The sequence below is a fragment of the Rhinoraja longicauda genome, chromosome 1, assembly GCF_053455715.1.
Source record: "Rhinoraja longicauda isolate Sanriku21f chromosome 1, sRhiLon1.1, whole genome shotgun sequence".
Taxonomy (NCBI): Eukaryota; Metazoa; Chordata; class Chondrichthyes; order Rajiformes; family Arhynchobatidae; genus Rhinoraja; species Rhinoraja longicauda.
The window spans coordinates 129334293-129356214 of NC_135953.1; the positions used below are offsets into that span (position 1 = coordinate 129334293).

The 21922-nt window shown below is 43.1% G+C and overlaps 1 protein-coding gene across 1 annotated transcript in view; it reads right to left on the reverse strand.

Annotated features, from left to right (window-relative positions):
* Window positions 1-1992: 1992 nt before the first annotated feature.
* Window positions 1993-21922, reverse strand: part of ppid (peptidylprolyl isomerase D) — a 31942-nt gene continuing 12012 nt past the window's right edge. The window contains exons 5-10 of the mRNA XM_078406604.1: window positions 17955-18077; window positions 15335-15441; window positions 9523-9682; window positions 3043-3129; window positions 2856-2898; window positions 1993-2293 (exon numbers count right to left, since the gene is read on the reverse strand). Coding sequence (XP_078262730.1) covers window positions 2205-2293; window positions 2856-2898; window positions 3043-3129; window positions 9523-9682; window positions 15335-15441; window positions 17955-18077 — 609 coding nt within the window. The 3' untranslated portion in view covers window positions 1993-2204. The remainder of the gene's footprint in view (window positions 2294-2855; window positions 2899-3042; window positions 3130-9522; window positions 9683-15334; window positions 15442-17954; window positions 18078-21922) is intronic.

The window sequence follows — 21922 nt, forward strand, 5'->3', positions numbered from 1 at the left end:
ACTACAGCTCCCCAGCACTTAGCAGGAATGACAGGAGGAAGTTTGTAGGGCAATCATAGATAGCTGCAAAAATAATAGGGGGGTTTTATTGACGAGGACGGTCATAGGACTGAGGATTAGATGGGGTGGAATTTGTTAAGTGTGTTCAGGAAAATTTTCCCAATCAATACATACTGTAGATGGCCCAACTGGAGAAGGGGCAAAACACAACCTCCTCTTAGGAAATAGGGCAGGGCAGGTGACCGAGATGTTAGTGGAGGGAGCACTTTGGAACCAGAGACCATAATGCTATTAGTTTTTAAATAGACATGCAAAAGGATGGGTCTAAATTTGAAGAGCAAAGTTGGGGCAAGGCCAATGTTGTTAGTATTAGATAGGAACAATGGTAAAGTTATGGGGGGCGGGGGGGGAGACTGAAGGTAGGGAAAGCTTTTAAACATTGTGAGAGTGTGAGAGTTCAGAGTCAGCATGTTCTCATTTGAATGAAGGACGAGGGTGGCAGGCTTAGGGATTCCTGGATGACAGGGATCATGTTGGATCCACTGTTTTTGACATATTGACCATTTGGATGTGAATGTAGGAGACATGGTTAATAAGTTTGCACATAACATTAAAATTCATGGTAGAATGAACAATTAAGGTTTTCTATGATTACGATGGGATCATAAGGTCATAAGTGATAGGAGCAGAATTAGGCCATTCGGTCCATCAAGTCTGCTCCGCCATTCAATCATGGGCATTCGATCTTTCCCCCCTGACCCCATTTTCCTGCCTTCTACCACTAACCCTTGATACCCGTACTAATCAAGAAACTATCTCTGCCTTAAAAATATCCATTGACGGCCTCCACAACATTCTGTGGCATAGAATTCCTGATTCACCACCCTCTGACTAAAGAAATTCCTCCTCATCTCCTTCCTCAAGGAACGTCCTTTAATTCTGAGGCTATGACCTCTAGTCCGAGACTCCCATAAGTGGAAACACTCTCTCCACATCCACTCTATCCAAGCCTTTCAATATTCGGTACATTTCAAAGAGGTTACCCCCCCCCCCCCCCCCTCATTCTTCTAAACTCAAGTGAGTACAGGCCCAGTGCCATCAAACGCTCATAATAAGTTATCCCACTCATTCCTGGGATCGTTCTTGTAAACCACCTCTGAACCCTCTCCAGGGCCAGCACATCGTTTCTCAGATATGGTGCCCAAAATTGTTCACAATATTAAATACTAAAGAAAGCATCTCATTAAACTAAAGATTGCAAGGATGTTACTGGATCTCAAACGTTTGGGTTGTGTAGAGGGGCTGGCTCTTCATTTCCTGGAGCAGAGGAGGCTGGGGGGTAACCATTTAGGTATATAATGTCATGAGGGGCACAGATAAGTTGAACAGTCATCCTTTTCCCCAGGGAAGGGGAGGCTAAAACCAGAAGACATAGGTTTGAGGTGAGAGGGGAAAGATTTAAAAGGGACTCGAGGGGCAAGTTTTCACACCCAGGGATGTGCGTACATGAACTGAGCTGCTGGAGGAAGTGGTCGAAGCAAGTACAATTACAACATTTGAAAGACACAGGTGCACAGAAGGGGCAACTTGATATACATTGACATCGCCGACCGACGGATAAGGACGGACCACGTCGGAGTGAGGCCGCCGCCGCCGGGGGGGAACAACAAAGGAGGACACGGCTTGGGGAGACCGCCATGACAGAGGGGGAGAACAAAGGTGGACCTGGCGTGGGATACTTTGTAGCGACTATTGCGTATACCTTGGGTAAAAGTAAAACGTTGGGTATGCAAGCAAATAATTTTCACTGTGACTTGTCACATGTGACAATAAAGTATAAAGTATTCACCAAAAAAAATCACTAATCTGTCAAACGGCAATAGTAATTTAAAGGCAGAAGCGTTCTTCCAGATTTGACTTCTCTGTTGTAATTACTGTGAAGAGTCGTAAACAGAAAAGTCATCCCCTACGGCAGGAAAAACAGTTCAGACGTTTGTTTTCAATATTTATTTTAATATTTTTAACAATTCTATTACAAGTAGTGCAGCTAAATCTAAATGTTTACCCACCATTTAAACTCTAGTGTTTTTTAGACAATAGATATTATCTGACAAACAGGCTACAGACCCACACGTCAATGCCCTCAAAATTAAGACTAAAATAAACCCCGGGGCTGTTCAGAACTGTAAACAAAGATCAGATCCTTAGGCAAACATTTTTGCATAAGTTGCTTTTTCCTTATCTTTTAGTTCCTTTTTCTTTTGTTTCACTCTGAGTAGTTCATTGTTTACAGCTGCAAAAATGTAACAAGAAAGCAAACTTAATACGAGACCCACGGACAACAGCAAATTATTTTCAGATGCTTGTGTAGGTACAAGAAACAAAGCCAAACACTTTAATTCCCCTTCCCATTCCTACACAGACCTTTCTGTCCTAGGCCTCCTCCATTGTCAGAGTGAGGCTAAATGCAAATTGGAGGAACAGCATCTCATATTTGGCTTGGGCAGATGACAGCCCAGTGGTATGAATATTGATTTCTCTAACTTCAAGTAATCCCGGCACTCCCTCTTGCTCCATCCCTCCCCCACCCAAGTCGCACCAGCTTCTCGTTCTCACCCAACAAACAGCTAACAATGGCCTGTTTCCTTTATCATCGTTATTTTCTTGCATATCTTTAATTCATTGTTCTTTATCTCTCCACACCACTGTCTAAATCTCTCGTTTCCCTTATTCCGACCAGTCTGAAGAAAGGCCTCGACCCAAAACATCACCCATTCTTTCTCTCCAGAGATGCTGCCTGTCCCGCTGAGTTACACTCCAGCATTTTGTATCTATCAATGATTTTTACAACTTGCCTTTGTCTTCGGGTGTTATATCCAGAGCCTTCTTAAGATCATCCTAGACAAAAACAAATACACATGTGACTCCAATGTTATGCTGTTGCTTTTGAGTTCTCAACTCTCTCTCTTCAATTTATTCCATTCAATTCTTTGTGAAACTTTGTGTTCAAGAGATTAAGAAATTGATAATGTGCTACTGTACCAGTGCCTTGTCGTAATCCTTCTTTGCTTGCCAAGCCTGAGCCCTTCTGTAAAGTGCCTTCGTGTTTGATTGATTAATCGCCAGAGCCTTTTAAAGGAAATTGTTTAGTTCAGTTTAGTTCAGAGATACAGCGTGGAAACAGCCCCTTCGGCCCGCCAACTCCACACCGACCAGCAAGCCCCGCACATTAACACTATCCTACACACATTAGGGACAATTTACACTAATACCAAGCCAATTAACCTACAAACCTTTACGTCTTGGAGTGTGGGAGAAAACCGAAGATCTCGGAGAAAACCCACGCGGTCAGTGGAGAACGTTCAAACTCCGTACAGACAGCGCCCGGAGTCGGGATCAAGCCCGGGTCACCGGTGCTGCAAACGCTGCACCACCCTTGTGATATGAGATATGAGATCTGTTCCTTGCGATTTAATAAATCTTCAGCATTGCAGTGGAAAAGGCAAGGCAGGGTAAATGGATTTTGCTCCCCTCCACATCCTCTTCCCCTACACATACACATAATGATAATAGGAATTTGGCTCCGATAGACAAAGTAACAAGCTAGTTTACTTTCCACCTCATCAATACCGATGGCAGGAACAAAGTCATACAATACTTGTATGTGTAACTCATCACATCAGATAACGAAGTTTACCTTCAGAATGCTAGATTTTAGAACAATTATTTAGAGATCTGAGAAAAATGCATCAAATCTACTGATTAGGCATTTAAATTTAAAAGTAATGAAAAGTGGGATTCCTCCATCAATGAACTGTATCGTGTACAGTTTTGGTCTCCTAATCCGAGGAAAGACATTCTAGCCTTAGAGGGAGTACAGAGAAGGTTCACCAGATTGATCCCTGGGATGGCAGGACTTTCATATGAAGAAAGACTGGATAGACTAGGCTTATACTCGCTGGAATTTAGAAGACTGAGGGGGGATCTTATTGAAACATATAAAATTCTTAAGGGGTTGGAGAGGCTAGATGCGGGAAGATTGTTCCCGATGTTGGGGAAGTCCAGAACCAGGGGTCACAGCTTAAGGATAAGGGGGAAGTCTTATAGGACCGAGATGAGAAAACATTTCTTCACACAGAGAGTGGTGAGTCTGTGGAATTCTCTGCCACAGAAGGTAGTTGAGGCCAGTTCATTGGTTATATTTAAGAGGGAGTTAGATGTGGCCCTTGTGGCTAAAGGGATAGGGGGTATGGAGAGAAGGCAGGTACAGGTTACTGAGCTGGATGATCAGCCATGATCATATTGAATGGCGGTGCATGCTCGAAGGGCCGAATGGCCTACTCCTGCACCTATTTTCTATGTTTCTATGTTTCTATGTTTCTATGAAAACTTCTGTATATTTTCTAACAAGCAATTATATACCACAGAATTACAATTTTCTTTCAGTCTTTCCAAGATCCTTAAAATGATATTGTTTCTTACTGAGTTAGATTAATGGCCTAAAATTTCATAATTGGTATGCAATATTTGAGCAAAACCAATAACACTAAAAGATGTCCATTTTCCTATTTATCTTCCATGATTGCCATACAGGCCATGTAACTTCCAGGTTTCACATCAATGGTTATTTCTGTAATACTATCCGAATGTACTCTTACTGCCCAAATTATGATTGATGACGATAAATACATTTTGCTGCAAACACTAGGTACTCTGATCTTACATAAGTCACCACTCATATTCCCCTATCTTAATGGAAACTAGAATGCAAAATATTTTGGGCGAGTCAATGCTGGTTTATTTTAAACACTTACAGTGAATGAATAATTTTACTCGAGCAACATATTTCACTCATACCATAAATTCCAACCTATGCACTCATAAGTTCATAACAGCAGATTTATGCCATTCGGCCCATCAATTGTTGTCTGCCATTCAATCATGGCTGATCTATCTTTCCCTCTTAACCCCATTCTCCTCAATAGTCGTTTATTTGTCACATACACATAAATGCCATCTCTCCATAACCCTCGACACCTGTACTAATCAAGAATCTATCTATCTCTGCCTTAAAAATATGCATTATCCACAGCCTTCTGTGGCAATGAATTCCACAGATTTACCACCCTCTGACTAAAGAAATTCCTCCTCATCTCCTTCCTATAGAAACGTCCTTTAATTCTCAGACTATGACCTCTGGTCCTAGACTCTCCCACTAATGAAAACATCCCCTTCACATCCACTCTATCCAAGCAGTTCGCTATTCTTTATATTTCAATGAGGTCCCCCTCATCCTTCTAAAATCCAGCGAATAGAGGTCCAGTGTCGTCAAACGCTCATCATATGTTAACCCACTCATTCCTGGGATCATTCTTGTAAACCTCTTCTGGACCCTCTCCAATGCCAGTACATTCTTCCTCAGATATGGGCCCCAAAACTGCTCACAATTCTCCAAATCTGGTCTGACCAGCGCCTTATAGAGCCGCAGCATTACATCCCTGTTTTTGTATTCCAGTCCTCTCAAAATAAATGCTAGCATTGCGTTTACCTTCCCTAGTACTGATTCAATTTGCAAATTAACTTCTTGGGAATCTTGCACCAGCACTCCCAAGTTCCTTTGCACCTCCTATTTCAGAATACTCTCCCCATTTATAAAATAGTCTATGCCTTTATTCCTACTAACAAAATGCATTCTACTGCATTCGGAATTCCCAATATGGCCTCTTTTACATTGGTGAAATCTAACAGAGACTAGGTGACCACTTCACCTTACGCGCTTGGTCTGCCAAGACTTACTTGGTCTTCCGATTGCTAACCGTTTAAATTCCCTTTCCATGCTAATCTTTTCTATCTTGGGCCTCCTCCATTGCGAGAGTGAAACCACAGGAAAACTGGAGGAACAGCATCTTACATTTTGCTTGGGTGTAGGTTAAAACACAGGTATGAACATTGAATTCTCAAATTATAACACCCCTCCCATCCCAGTGTGCACCCATTGTTTCTACTATCACACCCATCTCCCCCACCAACACCACCACCCCTCCACACTCCTCCCTCTGGTTTTACAATTCACTCCTCTGCTCTCCTTATCTGACACCCTTTTGTCTACTTTTCATCTCTAATCTTTGTCACTTACTTCATCTACCTGCCAATTAACCCTCCATCACCTGTATCCTATCACTTGCCATGCCTCGTCCCACTCCTACGTCTCTTTTCCAGCTTCCTCTCCCCTCCTCCAATCAGACCCGAAACCTATCCATTCCCTTTACAGCTGCTGCCTGACGTGCTGAGTTACTTTGCATTGCCATCAGAAATGATTACCTTCATTAATTTTTAGATTACATCTGAAGGTCTGAAGAAGGGTCTCGACCCGAAACGCCCGTCTGAAGAAAGGTCTCGACCCGAAACGACAACTATTCCTTTTCTCTAGAGATGCTGCCTGACCCCCTGAGTTACTCCAGCTTTTGTGTCTATCTTCGGTCTGAACCAGCACCTGCAATTCCATCCTACAGGTTACTTCAATTTTGGAGTGGTTTACAGTGAAATGCCATATCTGATCTAAATTCCAGGCAAACAACTCCCCAAACTCCTCCCTGAACATGCGAACGATTGTCGGCCGAGTTATCAAAGTTCTATGTGCCTTTTGAAGTCACCTCTATCGTGTGGAAGCTTCCAATCTGTGGGCTCAAGTCCATTAAATGAAAAGTCTTTCAAGCACCAGGACATAAGATGTGTGGAAGGCATGCTGCCATTTCCCACCTTTCCTTAGCATTCCTGCTGCCATTTCCCACCTTTCCTTAGCATTCCTGTTGACTTAGGAATTTTCTAAGAAGATACTTTTACCAGGACATGGAGAAAGGCAAGAAAAGGTTGTGTAATTGTGCTCTACTTACCAGTACCTCAAAAGAAAGAACAGAAATTTTGAGACGAGAGGTTGGGAAAGGTTCAGAAGATAGAAAGGGAGAAAGAGCACACGATCAAGATATTTATCACCTCATTTAATTATAGCCAGTGGGAGACCTTTCACTTAGGACTGCAAGATCAGAATGGCACCTGAGATTATCCATCCCTGATTGCCTTTTGTTTCTTCCTGCCATACTATATTCTTTCAGCGATAAAATCGGTTGTCACCCCCAACAAAACCAAAACTGCAGCTTACCTTGCTCGTACATCCTTTCACGGACAAGAGTATTTTTTAAATAATAAGATATTGAAAGGTATTTGTGTTCATTGGGACTTAGGTGCCCTTGTACATAAATCAGTGAAAGTTAACATGCAGATACAGTATATTAAGCAACTAGGAAACAAAGCTATACTTTGTCTTTTACTGCAAGAATATTCAAACTGTTGCCAGAGTTAATGGTGGAGGTATATGATAGTGGCATTTAAGAGGTATTTGGATAGACACATGGATATGCAGGGAATGGAGGGATATAGATCATGTGCAGGCAGGAGGAAATTAGTTTACCTTGGCATTATGTTCAGCACAGACATTGTGCGGCAAAATACGTGTTTCTGTGCTGTACCTTCCATTTTCTATGTAATATGTGAGTATAAAGTATACGAGCGTATAGGAATATAAAGACATTTATTTTCTCTAATTATATGGGGCCCTAATGTGACTGCACCTGGAATATTAAATGCAAATCTTGTCTCCCCAACCATGGAGGAATGTATTTATAATAGAGTGCAGCAAAAGTTTACCAGATTGATTCCTGGGATGGTGGCTTTGGCTGAGCCTATACTCTTGAGTTTCAAAAATTATGTTAATTCACTGAAACGGAGAATTCTTAAGAGGCTTGAGAGGATATATGCAGAGACACTGCTTCGCCTCACTGGGGTGATCTGGCCAGGGACCACGTAGCACTAAGAACAGTGATGAGAAAATATCTCTTCAACTCGGGAATAATGAATCTTCAGAATTTTCTATCCAAAAGGGCTGCAGTGGATCAATCACAAAAAAGTTTGTTAAATTTTGGATATTAAAGGAATGAGGTGTAATCAACGATTTGGACGAGAACATAAGTTTGCAGATGACACTAAAGTGGGTGGTAGTTAAGATAGTTAACAAAGGTTACAGCAGGAGCTCGATCAGTTGGGCAAGTGGGCAGAGGAATGGTTAATGGAATTTTATGCTGATAAAGAGGTGTTGCATTTGGGAAGTCTATCCAGGGCAGGATTTTCACAGTAAATGGCAGGGCCCTTGGGAGTGTTGTAGAAAGTGTGTTGATAGTGGCGGCACTGGTAGATAAGGTGGTCAAGAAGGCTCTTGGCACATTGGCCTTCATCAGTCAGGGGTATTGAGTATAGAAGTTGGGATGTTATGTTACAGCTGTACAAGGTGTGGTGAGGCCACAGTTGGAGTATTGTATTCAGTTTAGGAAAGATGTTGCTAAGTTGGAAAGAGTGCAGAGAAGATTTGAGGACGTTGCCAGGAGTTGAGGACCTGAGCCATATGGAGAGGTTGTGCAGGCCAAGACTTTATTCATTGGATCATAGTAGGACGAGAGATGATCTTACAGAGTTTTCAAGATCCCGAGGGAAATATATAGGGTAGGTGCACAGAGAGGATATAGGTTTAAGTTGAGAGGGGAAAAGAGGAATCTGAAGGGCAACCTTTCAAAGGGTGGTGGGTATATGGAATGAGCTGCCACAGGAGGTAGTTGAGGCAGGAACTATAACAACATTTAAAAGATGTGGACAGGTACATGGACAGGAAAGGTTTAGAGAGAGATATAGGTCAAACACTGGCAGGTGAGACTCGTGTAGATGGGGCACCTTGGTCGGCATGGACAAGCTGGGTCAGTTCAGTTTTAGTTTATTGCCACGTGTACCAAGGTACAGTGAAAAGCTTTCGTTGGGTGCTATCCAGTCAGCGGAAAAACAATATATTACAATTGAGCCATTCACAGGGTACGGATACGTGAAAAGGGAATAACGTTTAGTGATCATAGTTAAAGTAAGAAATGTTTTTGTAGGGGTAGAGATTTAAAAGTGTGGAGTGATTGGAATGTGCAATTGCAGATCTGCTTCTACATTGACTTGCACACGAATAGTGGCCTGGGTTGGGCGCCATCTTGAAAATGGGTTAAACAGAAAATGGCTTCAAGATGGCGCCCAACCCAGGCTACTATTTGTGTTTTCATACCTTGTGACTCTATATGTGGACAGTGCAAGAAGATGGCGACTTTAAAAGATTAACCATAATCCAACTGAATGGAGAGTAAGCATGAGGGGACTGAGCACCTGCCGAAAGGTTCTTTTTGTTCAGCACCTAATTAAACATTGCTAACTTTAACATTTTTCAATTACGCAAAATCATTGATTACTGAAGTTTCTGCATGGATCCTTTTTAGCTTTTCCAGCACATTTTTAAAATATTTTATTCCAAAGTTCAATTTTGAAAAAAACAACTCCATCCAGCAGGAAAAGTCCCCTTGTAAATGTGAGACGTTTACCATCTAAATGTGAGACGTTTACCAGCTAAACCATCAAGCAAAGGATAAATCTGTGAACACAAACCTCATCACAGTGTTCAATGGTACCATCCCAGTCACATAGTTTCAACTTGCACGCAGCTATGTTCAGATGGCAGCTCAGTGCAATGCCATCCAGACTTTTAACCGAGTCTGTCTTCTCTCTTGGTTCTTGATTAATTCCATCTCTTGGAACACCTATATATCTTAAAGGAAAACATCTGAAGTTCAAAATCAGAGTAATTTTGCAAAATTCAAACAAATTTAAAACAGGGGACCTTTCGGAAACATCTACATTGCCATTCCTCTTATTCCCCCAGTAATCTGCCAGTTACTTGCAATTTAGATTTAGATTTGGAGATAGATCGCGGAAACAGGCCCTTCGGCCCACCGAGTCCGCGCCGCCCAGCGATCCCCGCACATTAACACTATCCTACACACACTAGGGACAATTTTTACATTTACCCAGTCAATTAACCTACAAACCTGTACGTCTTGGAAGCAAAGAGTAGGAATAAGTAGAAATAAACGGGTCCTTTTCGGAATGGCAGGCAGTGACTAGTGGGGTACCACAAGGCTCAGTGCTGGGACCCCAGTTATTTACAGTGTATATTAATGATTTGGACGAGGGAATTGAATGCAACATCTCTAAGTTTGCGGATGACACGAAGCTGGGTGGCAGTGTTAGCTGCGAGGAGGATGCTAGGAGGCTGCAGAGTGACTTGGATAGATTAGGCGAGTGGGCAAATGCATGGCAGATGCAATATAATGTGGATAAATGTGGGGTTATCCACTTTGGCGGCAAGAACAGGAAAGCAGAGTATTACCTGAATGGTGACCGATTGGGAGAAGGGGAGATGCAACGTGACCTGGGTGTCATGGTGCACCAGTCATTGAAAGCAAGCATGCAGGTGCAGCAGGCAGTGAAGAAAGCGAATGGTATGTTGGCATTCATAGCAAGAGGATTTGAGTTTAGGAGCAGGGAGGTTCTGCTGCAGTTGTACAGGGCCTTGGTGAGACCGCACCTGGAGTATTGTGTGCAGTTTTGGTCTCCTAACCTGAGGAAAGACGTTCTTGCCTTAGAGGGAGTACAGAGAAGGTTCACCAGATTGATGCCTGCGTGGGTTTTCTCCGAGATCTTCGGTTTCCTCCCACACTCCAAAGACGTACAGGTATGTAGGTTAATTGGCTGGGTAAATGTAAAAATTGTCCCTAGTGGGTGTAGGATAGTGTTAATGTACGGGGATCACTGGGCGGCACGGACTTGGAGGGCCGAAAAGGCCTGTTTCCGGCTGTATATATATGATATGATATGATATGGCGGGACTTACATATGAGGAAAGACTAGATAGACTGGGCTTGTACTCGCTGGAATTTAGAAGACTGAGGGGGGATCTTATAGAAACATATAAAATTCTTAAGGGGTTGGAGAGGCTAGATGCGGGAAGATTGTTCCCGATGTTGGGGGAGTCCAGAACCAGGGGTCACAGCTTAAGGATAAGGGGGAAGTCTTTTAGGACCGAGATGAGAAAACATTTCTTCACACAGAGAGTGGTGAGTCTGTGGAATTCTCTGCCACAGAGGGTAGTTGAGGCCAGTTCATTGGCTATATTTAAGAGGGAGTTAGATGTGGCCCTTTTTGCTAAAGGGATCAGGGGGTATGGAGAGAAGGCAGGTACAGGCTACTGAGCTGAATGATCAGCCATGATCATATTGAATGGCGGTGCAGGCTCGAAGGGCCGAATGGCCTACTCCTGCACCTATTTTCTATGTTTCTATCTATGTTTCTATGTCTTTGGAGTGTGGGAGGAATCCGAAGATCTCGGAGAAAACCCACGCAGATCACGGGGAGAACGTACAAACTCCGTACAGACGGCGCCCGTAGTCAGGATCGAACCTGAGTCTCCGGCGCTGCATTCGCTGTAAGGCAGCAACTCTACCGCTGCGCCACCGTGCCGCCCATTGCCACCGTGCAATGTTCCCCATTGCGCCACACACCATTTTCTGTTGAACCCATTCGCTGTAGTGTGCCTTCCATCCACCACAACTCTGAAAATCTAGTCCCTCTCCCTTCAGCAGAGAGACAGATTACATGTAAACCGTGCCACAATCAAACAACTGTGACCTTCAACCTGCTACCAAGAAAGCATTCAACCAAAGCGTTATCATAACCGAACTGCACCCTGCACTCACCCACGCATTCATACGTGCAATTTTCAAACAGCGGTCCCGGGAAGGGAGAAGAGAAAAACTGAGCTGATATTCATCAATTCCCAATTACAAACTTAGGAAAACTCAGCTGAGAGTGAGCACCAAACTCAAGAACTACCAGATTGTGCATAACAGCTGAACCTACAGGAAATCTCCTTTTATATGTTATCACATAATAACTGCTTAAACACAGTATTTTTGCTCAATGTACAAATCTCATGTGCAAAAGGTACAGCTTTCGTTTCTGTGCATCACAACATGGTGGGCCCATCATTCACATGGGATGCTGTTTGAGATGCCCATCTTATGATGGATTGTTCTGTAGAGACAAAGCACAGATTTGACTCGACACACCTTAACTCATGTTTCTATCACTTTCCCGGGGTGGGGATGGGATTATTTGCTGCAGTGATCTAACACAGCAGGATTTAGCAAGGGATGTAAAGAGAATCTCGGGATTCTCCAGTGAACCTCAGGTTTACTCCCATTTGGAAGTGAATGGGCTAATCAGGCACAGCCAGCACAGCATTGTATGCGGCAAGTCGTGTTTTACTAATTTGATTGAGCTTTTTAGGAGGTGACAAAGGAGAGTGAAGAAGATATAGTATTCACAAAATGCTGGAGTAACTCAGCAGGTCAGGCAGCATCTCAGGAGAGAAGGAATGGGTGATGTTTCGGGTCGAGACCCTTCTTCAGACCCTTCTTCAGTAAAGATATAGTGGTGATATTACATACATGGATTTTAGTATGGATTTTGATAAATTCCCTCATGGTAAGCTGATCAGAAGATTAAGATGCACCAAATTCACTATGACTTGGCCATGTGGATTCAGAACTGGCTTATTCAAACAATGAAGGTGATGGAGGAAGGAAGATATTCTGGCTGGAGGTCTGTGACCAGGAGAGTTCGGGAGGGATCTTCGCTGTGACCTCAAAGATAGACACAAAATGATGGAGTAACTCAGCGGGACAGGCAGCATCTCTGGAGAGAAGGAATGGTGACGTTTCAGGTCGAGACCCTCTGATATGCATAAATGACCTGGATGTAAATGTAGATGGGTTGGTGAGTAAGTTTGCTGACAACACCAAAATTGGAGGAGTTGCGGGCAGTGAGGAAGGCGGTCAGAAGATTCAGCAGAATCACCTTAGATCATCTGGTTAAAGCCAGATAGTACAGGAAGGACATCTATATTCATTCAAAGTGCTGTGAGTCCCACTGTTGCTTCTGTTTTAAATGGCATCTTAATTTTTCGATGTTATTTTCTAAACCAGAGAGGTACAGTGTTAGGCATATACAATGTCCTACATGGTTGCACTCAGCACAATGACGGAACCTTATGTCGAGTGTGCCACTGATATTTGGAGTGTGATGTTTTACGGGAAAAGGGGTGATCTTGTATAACAGCCAGGTTGGCAAACTGAAGTACACTCTGTGGAAAGCGTGTTCTCCCTTACACTAATAGTCATAGAGCTTTTGAGGTGAAGATTATACTTGTATATGGTCACGGGATATAGGCATCATTGGCATTTATTATCCATCCCAAGTATTCCCTGAATGCTGTGGTCTCCCATGTTAGAGGACAGTTAAAACTCCACCACATTAATGAGATTGAAGTCATCTGTAGGCCAGAACCAGGTAACAATGGTAAATTCCCTTCCCTGAAAGACATCTGAAGGCAGAGATAGATAGATTCTTGATTAGTACGGGTGTCAGGGGTTATGGGGGAAAGGCAGGAGAATGGGGTAAGGAGGGAGAGATAGATCAGCCATGATTGATTGGCGGAGTAGACTTGATGGGCCGAATGGCCTAATTCTGCTCCTATCACTTATGACCTTATGATCACTAACATATCTTATGATCAGCCAGGAGTATGAAATGGAGCATCTCCTGTATAACTATTGTTACAAGATGCAAATTACAATCCTACAAGTAAACACTACTAAATGTGCATTTCAGTCACAAAAACTAGCTTCCGAATCTTTAATCTATAGAGAATGAGAATAGACAAAAAGAATTCAAGGAATTTTTGAATCCACGTTGGCAGTATCGCTAAACTATGATTGGATCTGAAATTCAAAAACTCTGCTGTTCATAATCGATTAGTCACTAGAGGCATTTTTTCCTTCATCCAGTTGGTTTATAGTATAATTAGCTAGATAGCACTGTCAATCAGACTCTTCCCTACTGCTTTTGACTTAAACGGTTTTGATCAAAAGTTTGTTGCTTACACAAGTGCAGAGTGCAGGCAAGGAAACAGCACATCTGGGGCACAAGCGAACAGTGTGCAGCTCCAATAACCGTCTCAGCATTATGCCCAACAAAGCAATAGTCCATTCGCTATCCCATTCCATCACAACCTCCAACAAACACATCTTCCTAACTGGGAAATACACATTTGTCACTGTTTCAGAGGGCCAAATTCCTGGAAATGTCAACAGCATTCTGAGAATGTTTAAACCACACAGTGTAGCAGCTGAAGAGGCTCCTCGTCATTATCTCAATGGAAATTAGGATAGACAATCAACAACGATAACATCCATCCCATTTATGATTTTTTTTAAATGTTGTTGGATTGTAAAATTAGAGAAGCGGTGTTAAAGTTAGATCAAAACTTGTATAGTTGTTTGTGTGTATGCGAAATGCAGCCAAAACAGTACACATTAGCACAACAATTTTAGGCCCATCTTACTCACCATTGGCCTGCAGTTCAAATAGTTGTTATATTTTAAAAGTTATTCACTTTTTAAACTTTAAAAATCACTTTTTAAACTTTAATTAATCCCTTTTCCACTTGCTCTGTCTGTCAGCCACACCTGCGCAGTAATACCTCCGTGTTCGATGTCACAATGGGAACCCAACGGGTCTGTGCCTGTGTAGTTGGGGCCTGTTGATCTAATACATAAGATGGCCGCCGGATCCGCGCGTGTGCAGTTGGGGGAGGGTTGCCGCTCAGAGGGGGGCTGGACCCGCCGGAGTGATGGGAGTGGCGGCCAATGGGGGGGATGGGTGAGGAGAGCTCTCCTGCTGCTGGCCGACGCGATGGCTGCCCAGGGCGAGTGGCTCCCTCTCCCCTTTCCTCTCCCCCCTCACCCGCCCCCAGGGGAGTTTTAAGGGGGGTTGAGGAGGGATGGAGTGGGTGAATGTCGTCAGTTGGGGGAGGGTTGCCGGCCCCGCAGGAGAGGTTTGGATGGAGGGTTGCCGGGCCCACATAAGAGGTTTGGACCCAAAGGGTCCATGCCCGGCTAGTATGTTTAAAATCTTTATAAAATTCATAACTTGAAGAATGAGACCACTGTTGTAACAGTGCACTATCAGTGCCATGGAGTCTATTCCCAGTTAATAACACTTAGCAAACCAGTGAAAGTGCATTCGGCCTGCAAAAAAAAAAGTCTCCCAGCTTTGCCTCACCTCACAGACGATCAAGAGGTTCTGGAAGTTGGACCTCAAGACTCACTGCACAAGGTCCATGTGATTCCCAGGCCTGAGGAGCACCAAGGCCGGTTTTCCATGTCTCGCTCAGGTAAGTGAGGATTGCAGGCAGTGATTCCAGTCAACAGGTCAGATTCAACACGTTCTTGGCCAATGGCAAGCGCAATTAACCTCGTACAATTAAGTCTACCAGCACTTTCGAGCCCAATATAACTACCTTAAAGCCTTGGAGTATTTCTGGTCTGCCACGATCCAGTCCTGGGATTTAAAAAAGTTATTTCCAAGATTCTTTAAGTCTTCTGCGATCCGAAAAACAGTATCAACCTGTTTAAATAATCATTTTGAAAATGCTAGATCATTACAAGAAAATGCAATGAAACAAAAACAATATACTGCTAAAGGATTAAATGTGGAACCCCATAAGGTCAGAAGTGATAGGAGAAGAATTAGGCCATTTGGCCCGTCTAGTCTACTCTGCAATTCAATCATGGCCTGATCTATCTCTTCCTCCTAACCCCGTTCTCCTGCCTTCTCCCCATAACCCCCAACACTGGTAGTACTAATCAAGAATCTACCTATCTCTGCGTTAAAAATATCCATTGATTTGGCCTCCACAGCCTTCTGTGGAGGGAACCACAAATGGTACCCTAATGGATTCCAAATGATTGCTTTAGTTATGTTCCCGCTTTCCTTCTCCTACAGTACTTATAAATTGCTGGGTTATCTCATCAACAGGGTAAAGCCTGCCCTTGAACAGGGCACCTAGCAGCCCCACTTGACTTTCAGCAGTCAACTTCGACAGAAAATAGTTAAACGGAACCTGCAGTTCTTGGCTCACTTTTCCCGGAGAGCCTGAGGTATCAATATCTAATTTTTTTATATGTCTGCTGCAGTTTCAATGGTGGAAAATCAAAAGCACAGAAATCAATACAATTGTAGAACTCGTTCTCCAAATTATAGGTGTTACATGCTGCTTATTTCTCTGTTTCTGTGTATCTAAAGTTTTGCATGCTGCTCCAAAGTTTCAGTTAATAGGATTGGCAATCCCAAAAATACTGATCAAATTGATCATTTATCGATTGCTCATTGATCATACTGATCAATTTAGGGGTGGCACAGTGGCGCAGCGGTAGAGCTGCAGCCTTACAGTGCCAGAGACCCAGGTTCAATCCTGACGACAGGTGGTACAGAGTTTGTACGTTCTCCCTGTGACCACGTGGATTTTCTCCGGGTGTTCCGGTTTCCAACCACTCCAAAGATGAACAGCATTATAGGTTAATTGGCCCTAGTGTGTAGGATAGTTCTAGTGTATGGGGTGATCACTGATCGGTGCGAATTCTGTAGATCTAAGGGTCTGTTTCCGCGCTGTATTTCTAAAGACAAACAAGACAAGATGTAATAAACACCAATAATTCTTGTAATTAAAAAAATAGATGTTAAAAAAGCTTGGATTTTCAAAATTGTTGCTCATTTCAGCAATAATCTCAAATCAACAGAGTGAAGCCTGCCCTTGAACAGGGCACCTGTCCTCTGTCCTCCAAAAATCAACTACAGATGCTCCCCGACTTACGATGCTTCAACTTGCGATATTTAGACTTTGCGATGGTGCAAACGGCAGCGACCCGTAGCGAGCCACAGCTCGCTTCCAGCCACGTGATCACGTATATTCAATGCATTTCCACTTTCGGTTTACAATGGGTTTGTCAGAACGTAACCCCGTTGTAAGTTGAGGAGCACCTGTATGTTCATAGCTACATTTAAACTGAACATCGTATTGTCAGACATTAAATAGTTATTTTATACTTCGTTCCCTGCCTTATGAAGTAAACCTTGCTAGATTGTTGTCAAAATGGTTCCACAATTTCTGTGTGATTAATCTGCACAACAAATGTGTTCTTCAAATGGACAAAACGATCAATTTGCTTCAGCATTTCCGAGAGTCCTCGAAGTCTAAACTGGCAACTTGGCTTTTATCATGCTTAGCCCAGTGATCAAGTGGCGATGCTAGTTATGTTTCAAACACACAGCTGTGTCAGCTAAAAGCCACAAAGGCCAAAGGGTATCTTACTTTCAGAAGCACACTGCAGCTGGCCCACTGATGTGTGTGGAGAGCCAAAATCAACAGTCATCCGGCCTATTTCTTCATCAAGTATCAGGTCGTTTAAGGTCAAGCAGTTCTACAATTTCATTTTCCTTATATTTAGGGTGCACAGGTTCAGAGGAGCATCCACTTTGTTGCTGAAGACAAACTATTTAATCTCCAAAGTCGGGCACCATCAAGCTGCTTAAAAGTCAGATGAAGTGGATCAGAGGCGTCAGTGGTTATGAGGAGAAGGCAGGAGAATGGGGTTAGGAGGGAGAGATAGATCAGCCACGGTTGAATGACGGAGCAGGCTTGATGGGCCGAATGGCCTAATTCTGCTCCTATCACTTATGAAATCGCTTTTAAGCAACACATTTGTGAGAATGCTCATAATCTCAGCAGCCAAATGTAATTCAACTGAGCTTTTTGAAATAATTCCGAGTCTGCTCAATTACTGATTTTTCACAAAAGGCATAATGGGAACATTTAACTAATGTCTTTTGATTTAGGTGGGAAGTTAAGGCTACCATTCACAACTGTCAGCTAGTGACCTCCCACTCAATACTGAATGAGACGACAACCGGATTGGTTTTAACTTATTGACATTTGCTTCTGGACTAGACTTGCACGTAGAGAAGAGGAACCACCCATAGAAAAAAAAATCCTAAGTGCTTTTAGGACACTGAAAAAAAAAGTAAAGACATACAATAAATTTCCCAACAAATCTACTTGGAAAGAATTCAAAATTACTTACATCATTTATATCTTCATCAATATCCTCTGGGAAATCTGGGTATGCATCCCCTGATCCATCAGCAGGAGCTTGACCAAAATCATCTCCTTCTTTAAGTTCTCCACAGTTTTCGATAACACATTGCTGCAGTAATGTAAATACACCTTCAGTAAACAGTGAGCAAGGAAATCTTACACAGATTTAAAAATTTACCATATTAAGAATATTCAGCAAATGAAAACATCAATTTTTATAACAGCCTTATTTGTTGTTTGGTTTCCTGCAGATCATTACGAAGTAAGACCAGTTTATTTATAATATCTTGAAAGGTTATAATAAAGGTGGAAATTATTATGTCTACACAAACATACTCTGATTAAGTAAATTAAAACAAACAGCATTTCAGTAACCTAATAAGTCGAAAGTTGATTCTTATCTATGGAAAATTAATAAAGAGTTTTAAAAAACAAATTGAAGGCCTCAGGGACTTGACTATCCAGCACACAGCTATTATTCCTTTCAAATGGTTAAAGTGAAAAAATAGTGCCCTGGTGAAAGACAATAGCAGACACATCCTGGATCCAACCCCAAGCATAAAAGGAAACAATTCAGAAGCATGGCCATTCTGCCCAAATTTCTTGACCTGTCCTTTATCCGTGCTAGATATAATTAAGCCCATTGCCTTATACTCTTCATGTAGCTTCCATCTTCTACCACTTCAAAATTTTGTTTATTTCTTTTGGAAGAAGAAATTTGACTGTTTGCTTTGCATCATCAATAAATTCCTTCCCATCCCTCTCCTCAGGGCGGCACAGTGGCGCAGCGGTAGAGTTGCTGCCTTACAGCGAATGCAGCACCGGAGACTCAGGTTCGATCCTGACTACGGGCGCCGTCTGTACGGAGTTTGTACGTTCTCCCCGTGACCTGCGTGGGTTTTCTCCGAGATCTTCGGTTTCCTCCCACACTCCAAAGACGTACAGGTATGTAGGTTAATTGACTGGGTAATATGTAAAAAATTGTCCCTAGTGTGTGTAGGATAGTGTTAATGTGCGGGGATCGCTGGGCGGCGCGGACTCTGTGGGCCGAAGGGCCTGTTTCCGCACTGTATCTCTAAATCTAAAAAATCTCACATTCTGACTGCTCAATGGACAACCTGTAACTCCTGCTTTTTCCCCCAATCAACTGGCTCCAACATAAGAGTGAAAATAAATGCTCAGGACTCATATTGGTAATCAAGAAAGTGTTGCCCCCCCCCAGTATGTCATCATGTTACAGCTGCATTCAAGTTGTCATGCAGGACACAAGGCAGTTAAATGCACATAGCAACTGCCCACAGAGAGTAACTTGATAATGATTAGATCATCTATTTTAGTTATTCTGACTGAGGGATAAATATTGGTCATGTCTCTGTTTCGAAATAATCTCATGTGACCTTCTATATCCTTTTCAAATAGGATCCAGGTTTAATATCACTTCCAACAGATGGCACCTCCACAAGTGCATCACTCATTCAACACTACACCTAGGGTAGGAGTCCACACTTTGTGCTGCCACAAAGTGCCCAACTATCTGACTTTTCTAGGAACTGACTTGTGCTGCACACTGTGAAGCCGTCAAACATGGAGCAGGGTAGCACAGAAACAGGAGCTGCAGCCCATAATGTTGAATGCGATCCCAAGTTAAACTAATCTCTCCTGCCTGCACATGATCCATATCCATGAAATGGGACATTGTACTAACATCCCCCACAATTTGAAAACAGAACATTCTGGAAACACTCAGAAACTCAGGCAGAGTTGTAGGAATTGAGACAGGGTTAATGTTTTGGGTCAAAGACCCTTTGTCAGAACTGGGAAAGAAAAATTAGTATTATGCTGCAGAGAGAGTGGGTGCAGAAGCCGCATGGGATATCCGTGATAGATTGGACTGGGGTTGCGAGGATGGGTTGTCAGGTGAAACATAGAAGAAAAAAAATAGGTGCAGGAGTAGGACATTCGGCCCTTTGAGCCAGCACCTGTCAGGCAAGGCAGATGAACTCTAGGTGCTGACAAGAATGTGCGACTGAAATGTTAATGCCATTCCGGAAACCTGGATAAGGGAGGAACAGGACTGGCAATGTAAAGTTCCCAGGTACAACAGGTGAGAAATAGGTTGGTGTAAAAGAAGAGGGGTGGGGATTGCTTTACTGATTACGGAGAACATCACAGCAGTGGTCTTCAATTTGAAAAGAACGTGAGATTTGGAAAACAGAGCCATTGGCGGTCATTAGAAGACAGATAAGGCGAGAGGCAGGAGAACAGCGCAAGCACTTAACAGTAAGCAGCTACAGTCTTTTGCCCTTCAGTTTGAAAAGAGTGGGAGACTTGCAAAAACAGCGCAATTAGCAAAGTCATGGGAACAGAATTAGCCCATCAAGTCGACTCTGCCATACAATCATGGCTGATCTATCTTTCCCTCTCAACCCCATTCTCCTGCCTTCTCCCCAAGGTGAGAGGCAAGATAATTTAATGTTAATCATTGGACTAGAGGTAGCATCCAAATTGTTAATTTGGGTAACATATAAAATAAGGCAAGGCTTAGCGGAGAGGCACTTTGTGTTGGTAAAGTACAAGTCTTCGGCCTAAGAGTCCGGCAAGGAGGCTATCATGAGAGGCAGATAAGATTCATTCTGCTCGTCTGAAGAAGGATCTTGACCCGAAATGTCACCCATTCCTTCTCTCCAGAGATGCTGCCTGTCCCGCTGAGTTACTCCAGCTTTTCGTGTCTACGCTCGTGAGACTGTTGTTTAAGCTCCAGTGGTATGGCAGGGAAGTTGTTGCAGTGCTCCTCCTGTAGGATGCGGGAAGTCTGGGAAATTGCTGGTGCCCTCGATAACCACACTTATGCGAAATGTGTTCAGGTGCAGCTCCTTAAAGATCACATCAAGGAACTGGAGCAGCAGCAGCTGGATGACCTCAGGACCATTCGGGGAAATGAGAGCTTCTTAGACAGCACCTTTGGCAAGGTTGTCACACCGAAAATCCAGGAAGAGAGAAGGTGGGTGACCTCGTGGAAGGGAAATAGACATGGAGTGCAGGTAACCCCAGCACCTCTTCAAAACAAGTACACTCTCTATTCCCTGAACTTCCACGTGCCTGTCTAAAGGCCTCTCAAATGCCACTACCGTATCTGGCTCCACCTCCACCAGCAGCGATGAGTTCAAGGTCCCACGACTCCATGTAAAGTTTGCCCTGCACATCTCCATTACATTCCCCCCGCTCACCTTAGAGCTATGCCCTCTCGTGTTGGACATTTCCACCCTGGAAAAGAGGTTCTGACTATCTACCTTATCTATGCCTCCCAAAAATTTATATACTTCTCTCAAGTTCCCCCATCAACCTCCAACATTCCAGATAAATAATCCAGTTGTACCCAACCTCTTCCTGTAGCTGAAATCCTTTCATTCTAGGAACAGAGGAACTTCAATGTAAAAATACCAAGGATTCCGGATATTGGAAACGGACAGATATGGTGGTGAAGGGAGTTATATGGAATACATGCCTTCATTAGATGGGATTGAAGATAAATGCAGGGAGGTTATGGTACAGCTTCAGATAACATTGGTTCGGCCATAATTTACAATTTTGGCAACTGCACTATCTAAAGGACACGTGTAGTGGAGATGCTGTAGGTGGAGATGTTGTAGAGAAGTTACACAAGGATGTTGCCTGGGATAGCGCTTCAGTAACAAGGAGTTGTAGGTTTGTTTTTGCTGGAGTAGAGGAGACATACAAATTTAGCAGGAGCACATTTTGTCATCCCCATAGCAGATGTATCTAAAACTAGAGGGCATAGATGTAGGGGAAAAAGGTAGGTGTTTTAGAGGGGATTCGAAGATCTTTTTCCACCCAAGGTTACTTTGCATCTGTAACCCACTGCTTGGGACATTGAGTTCCAGGCATTTACGAAGTATCTAGATCAGCAGTGGAATCAACAAGGCATAAATGGCA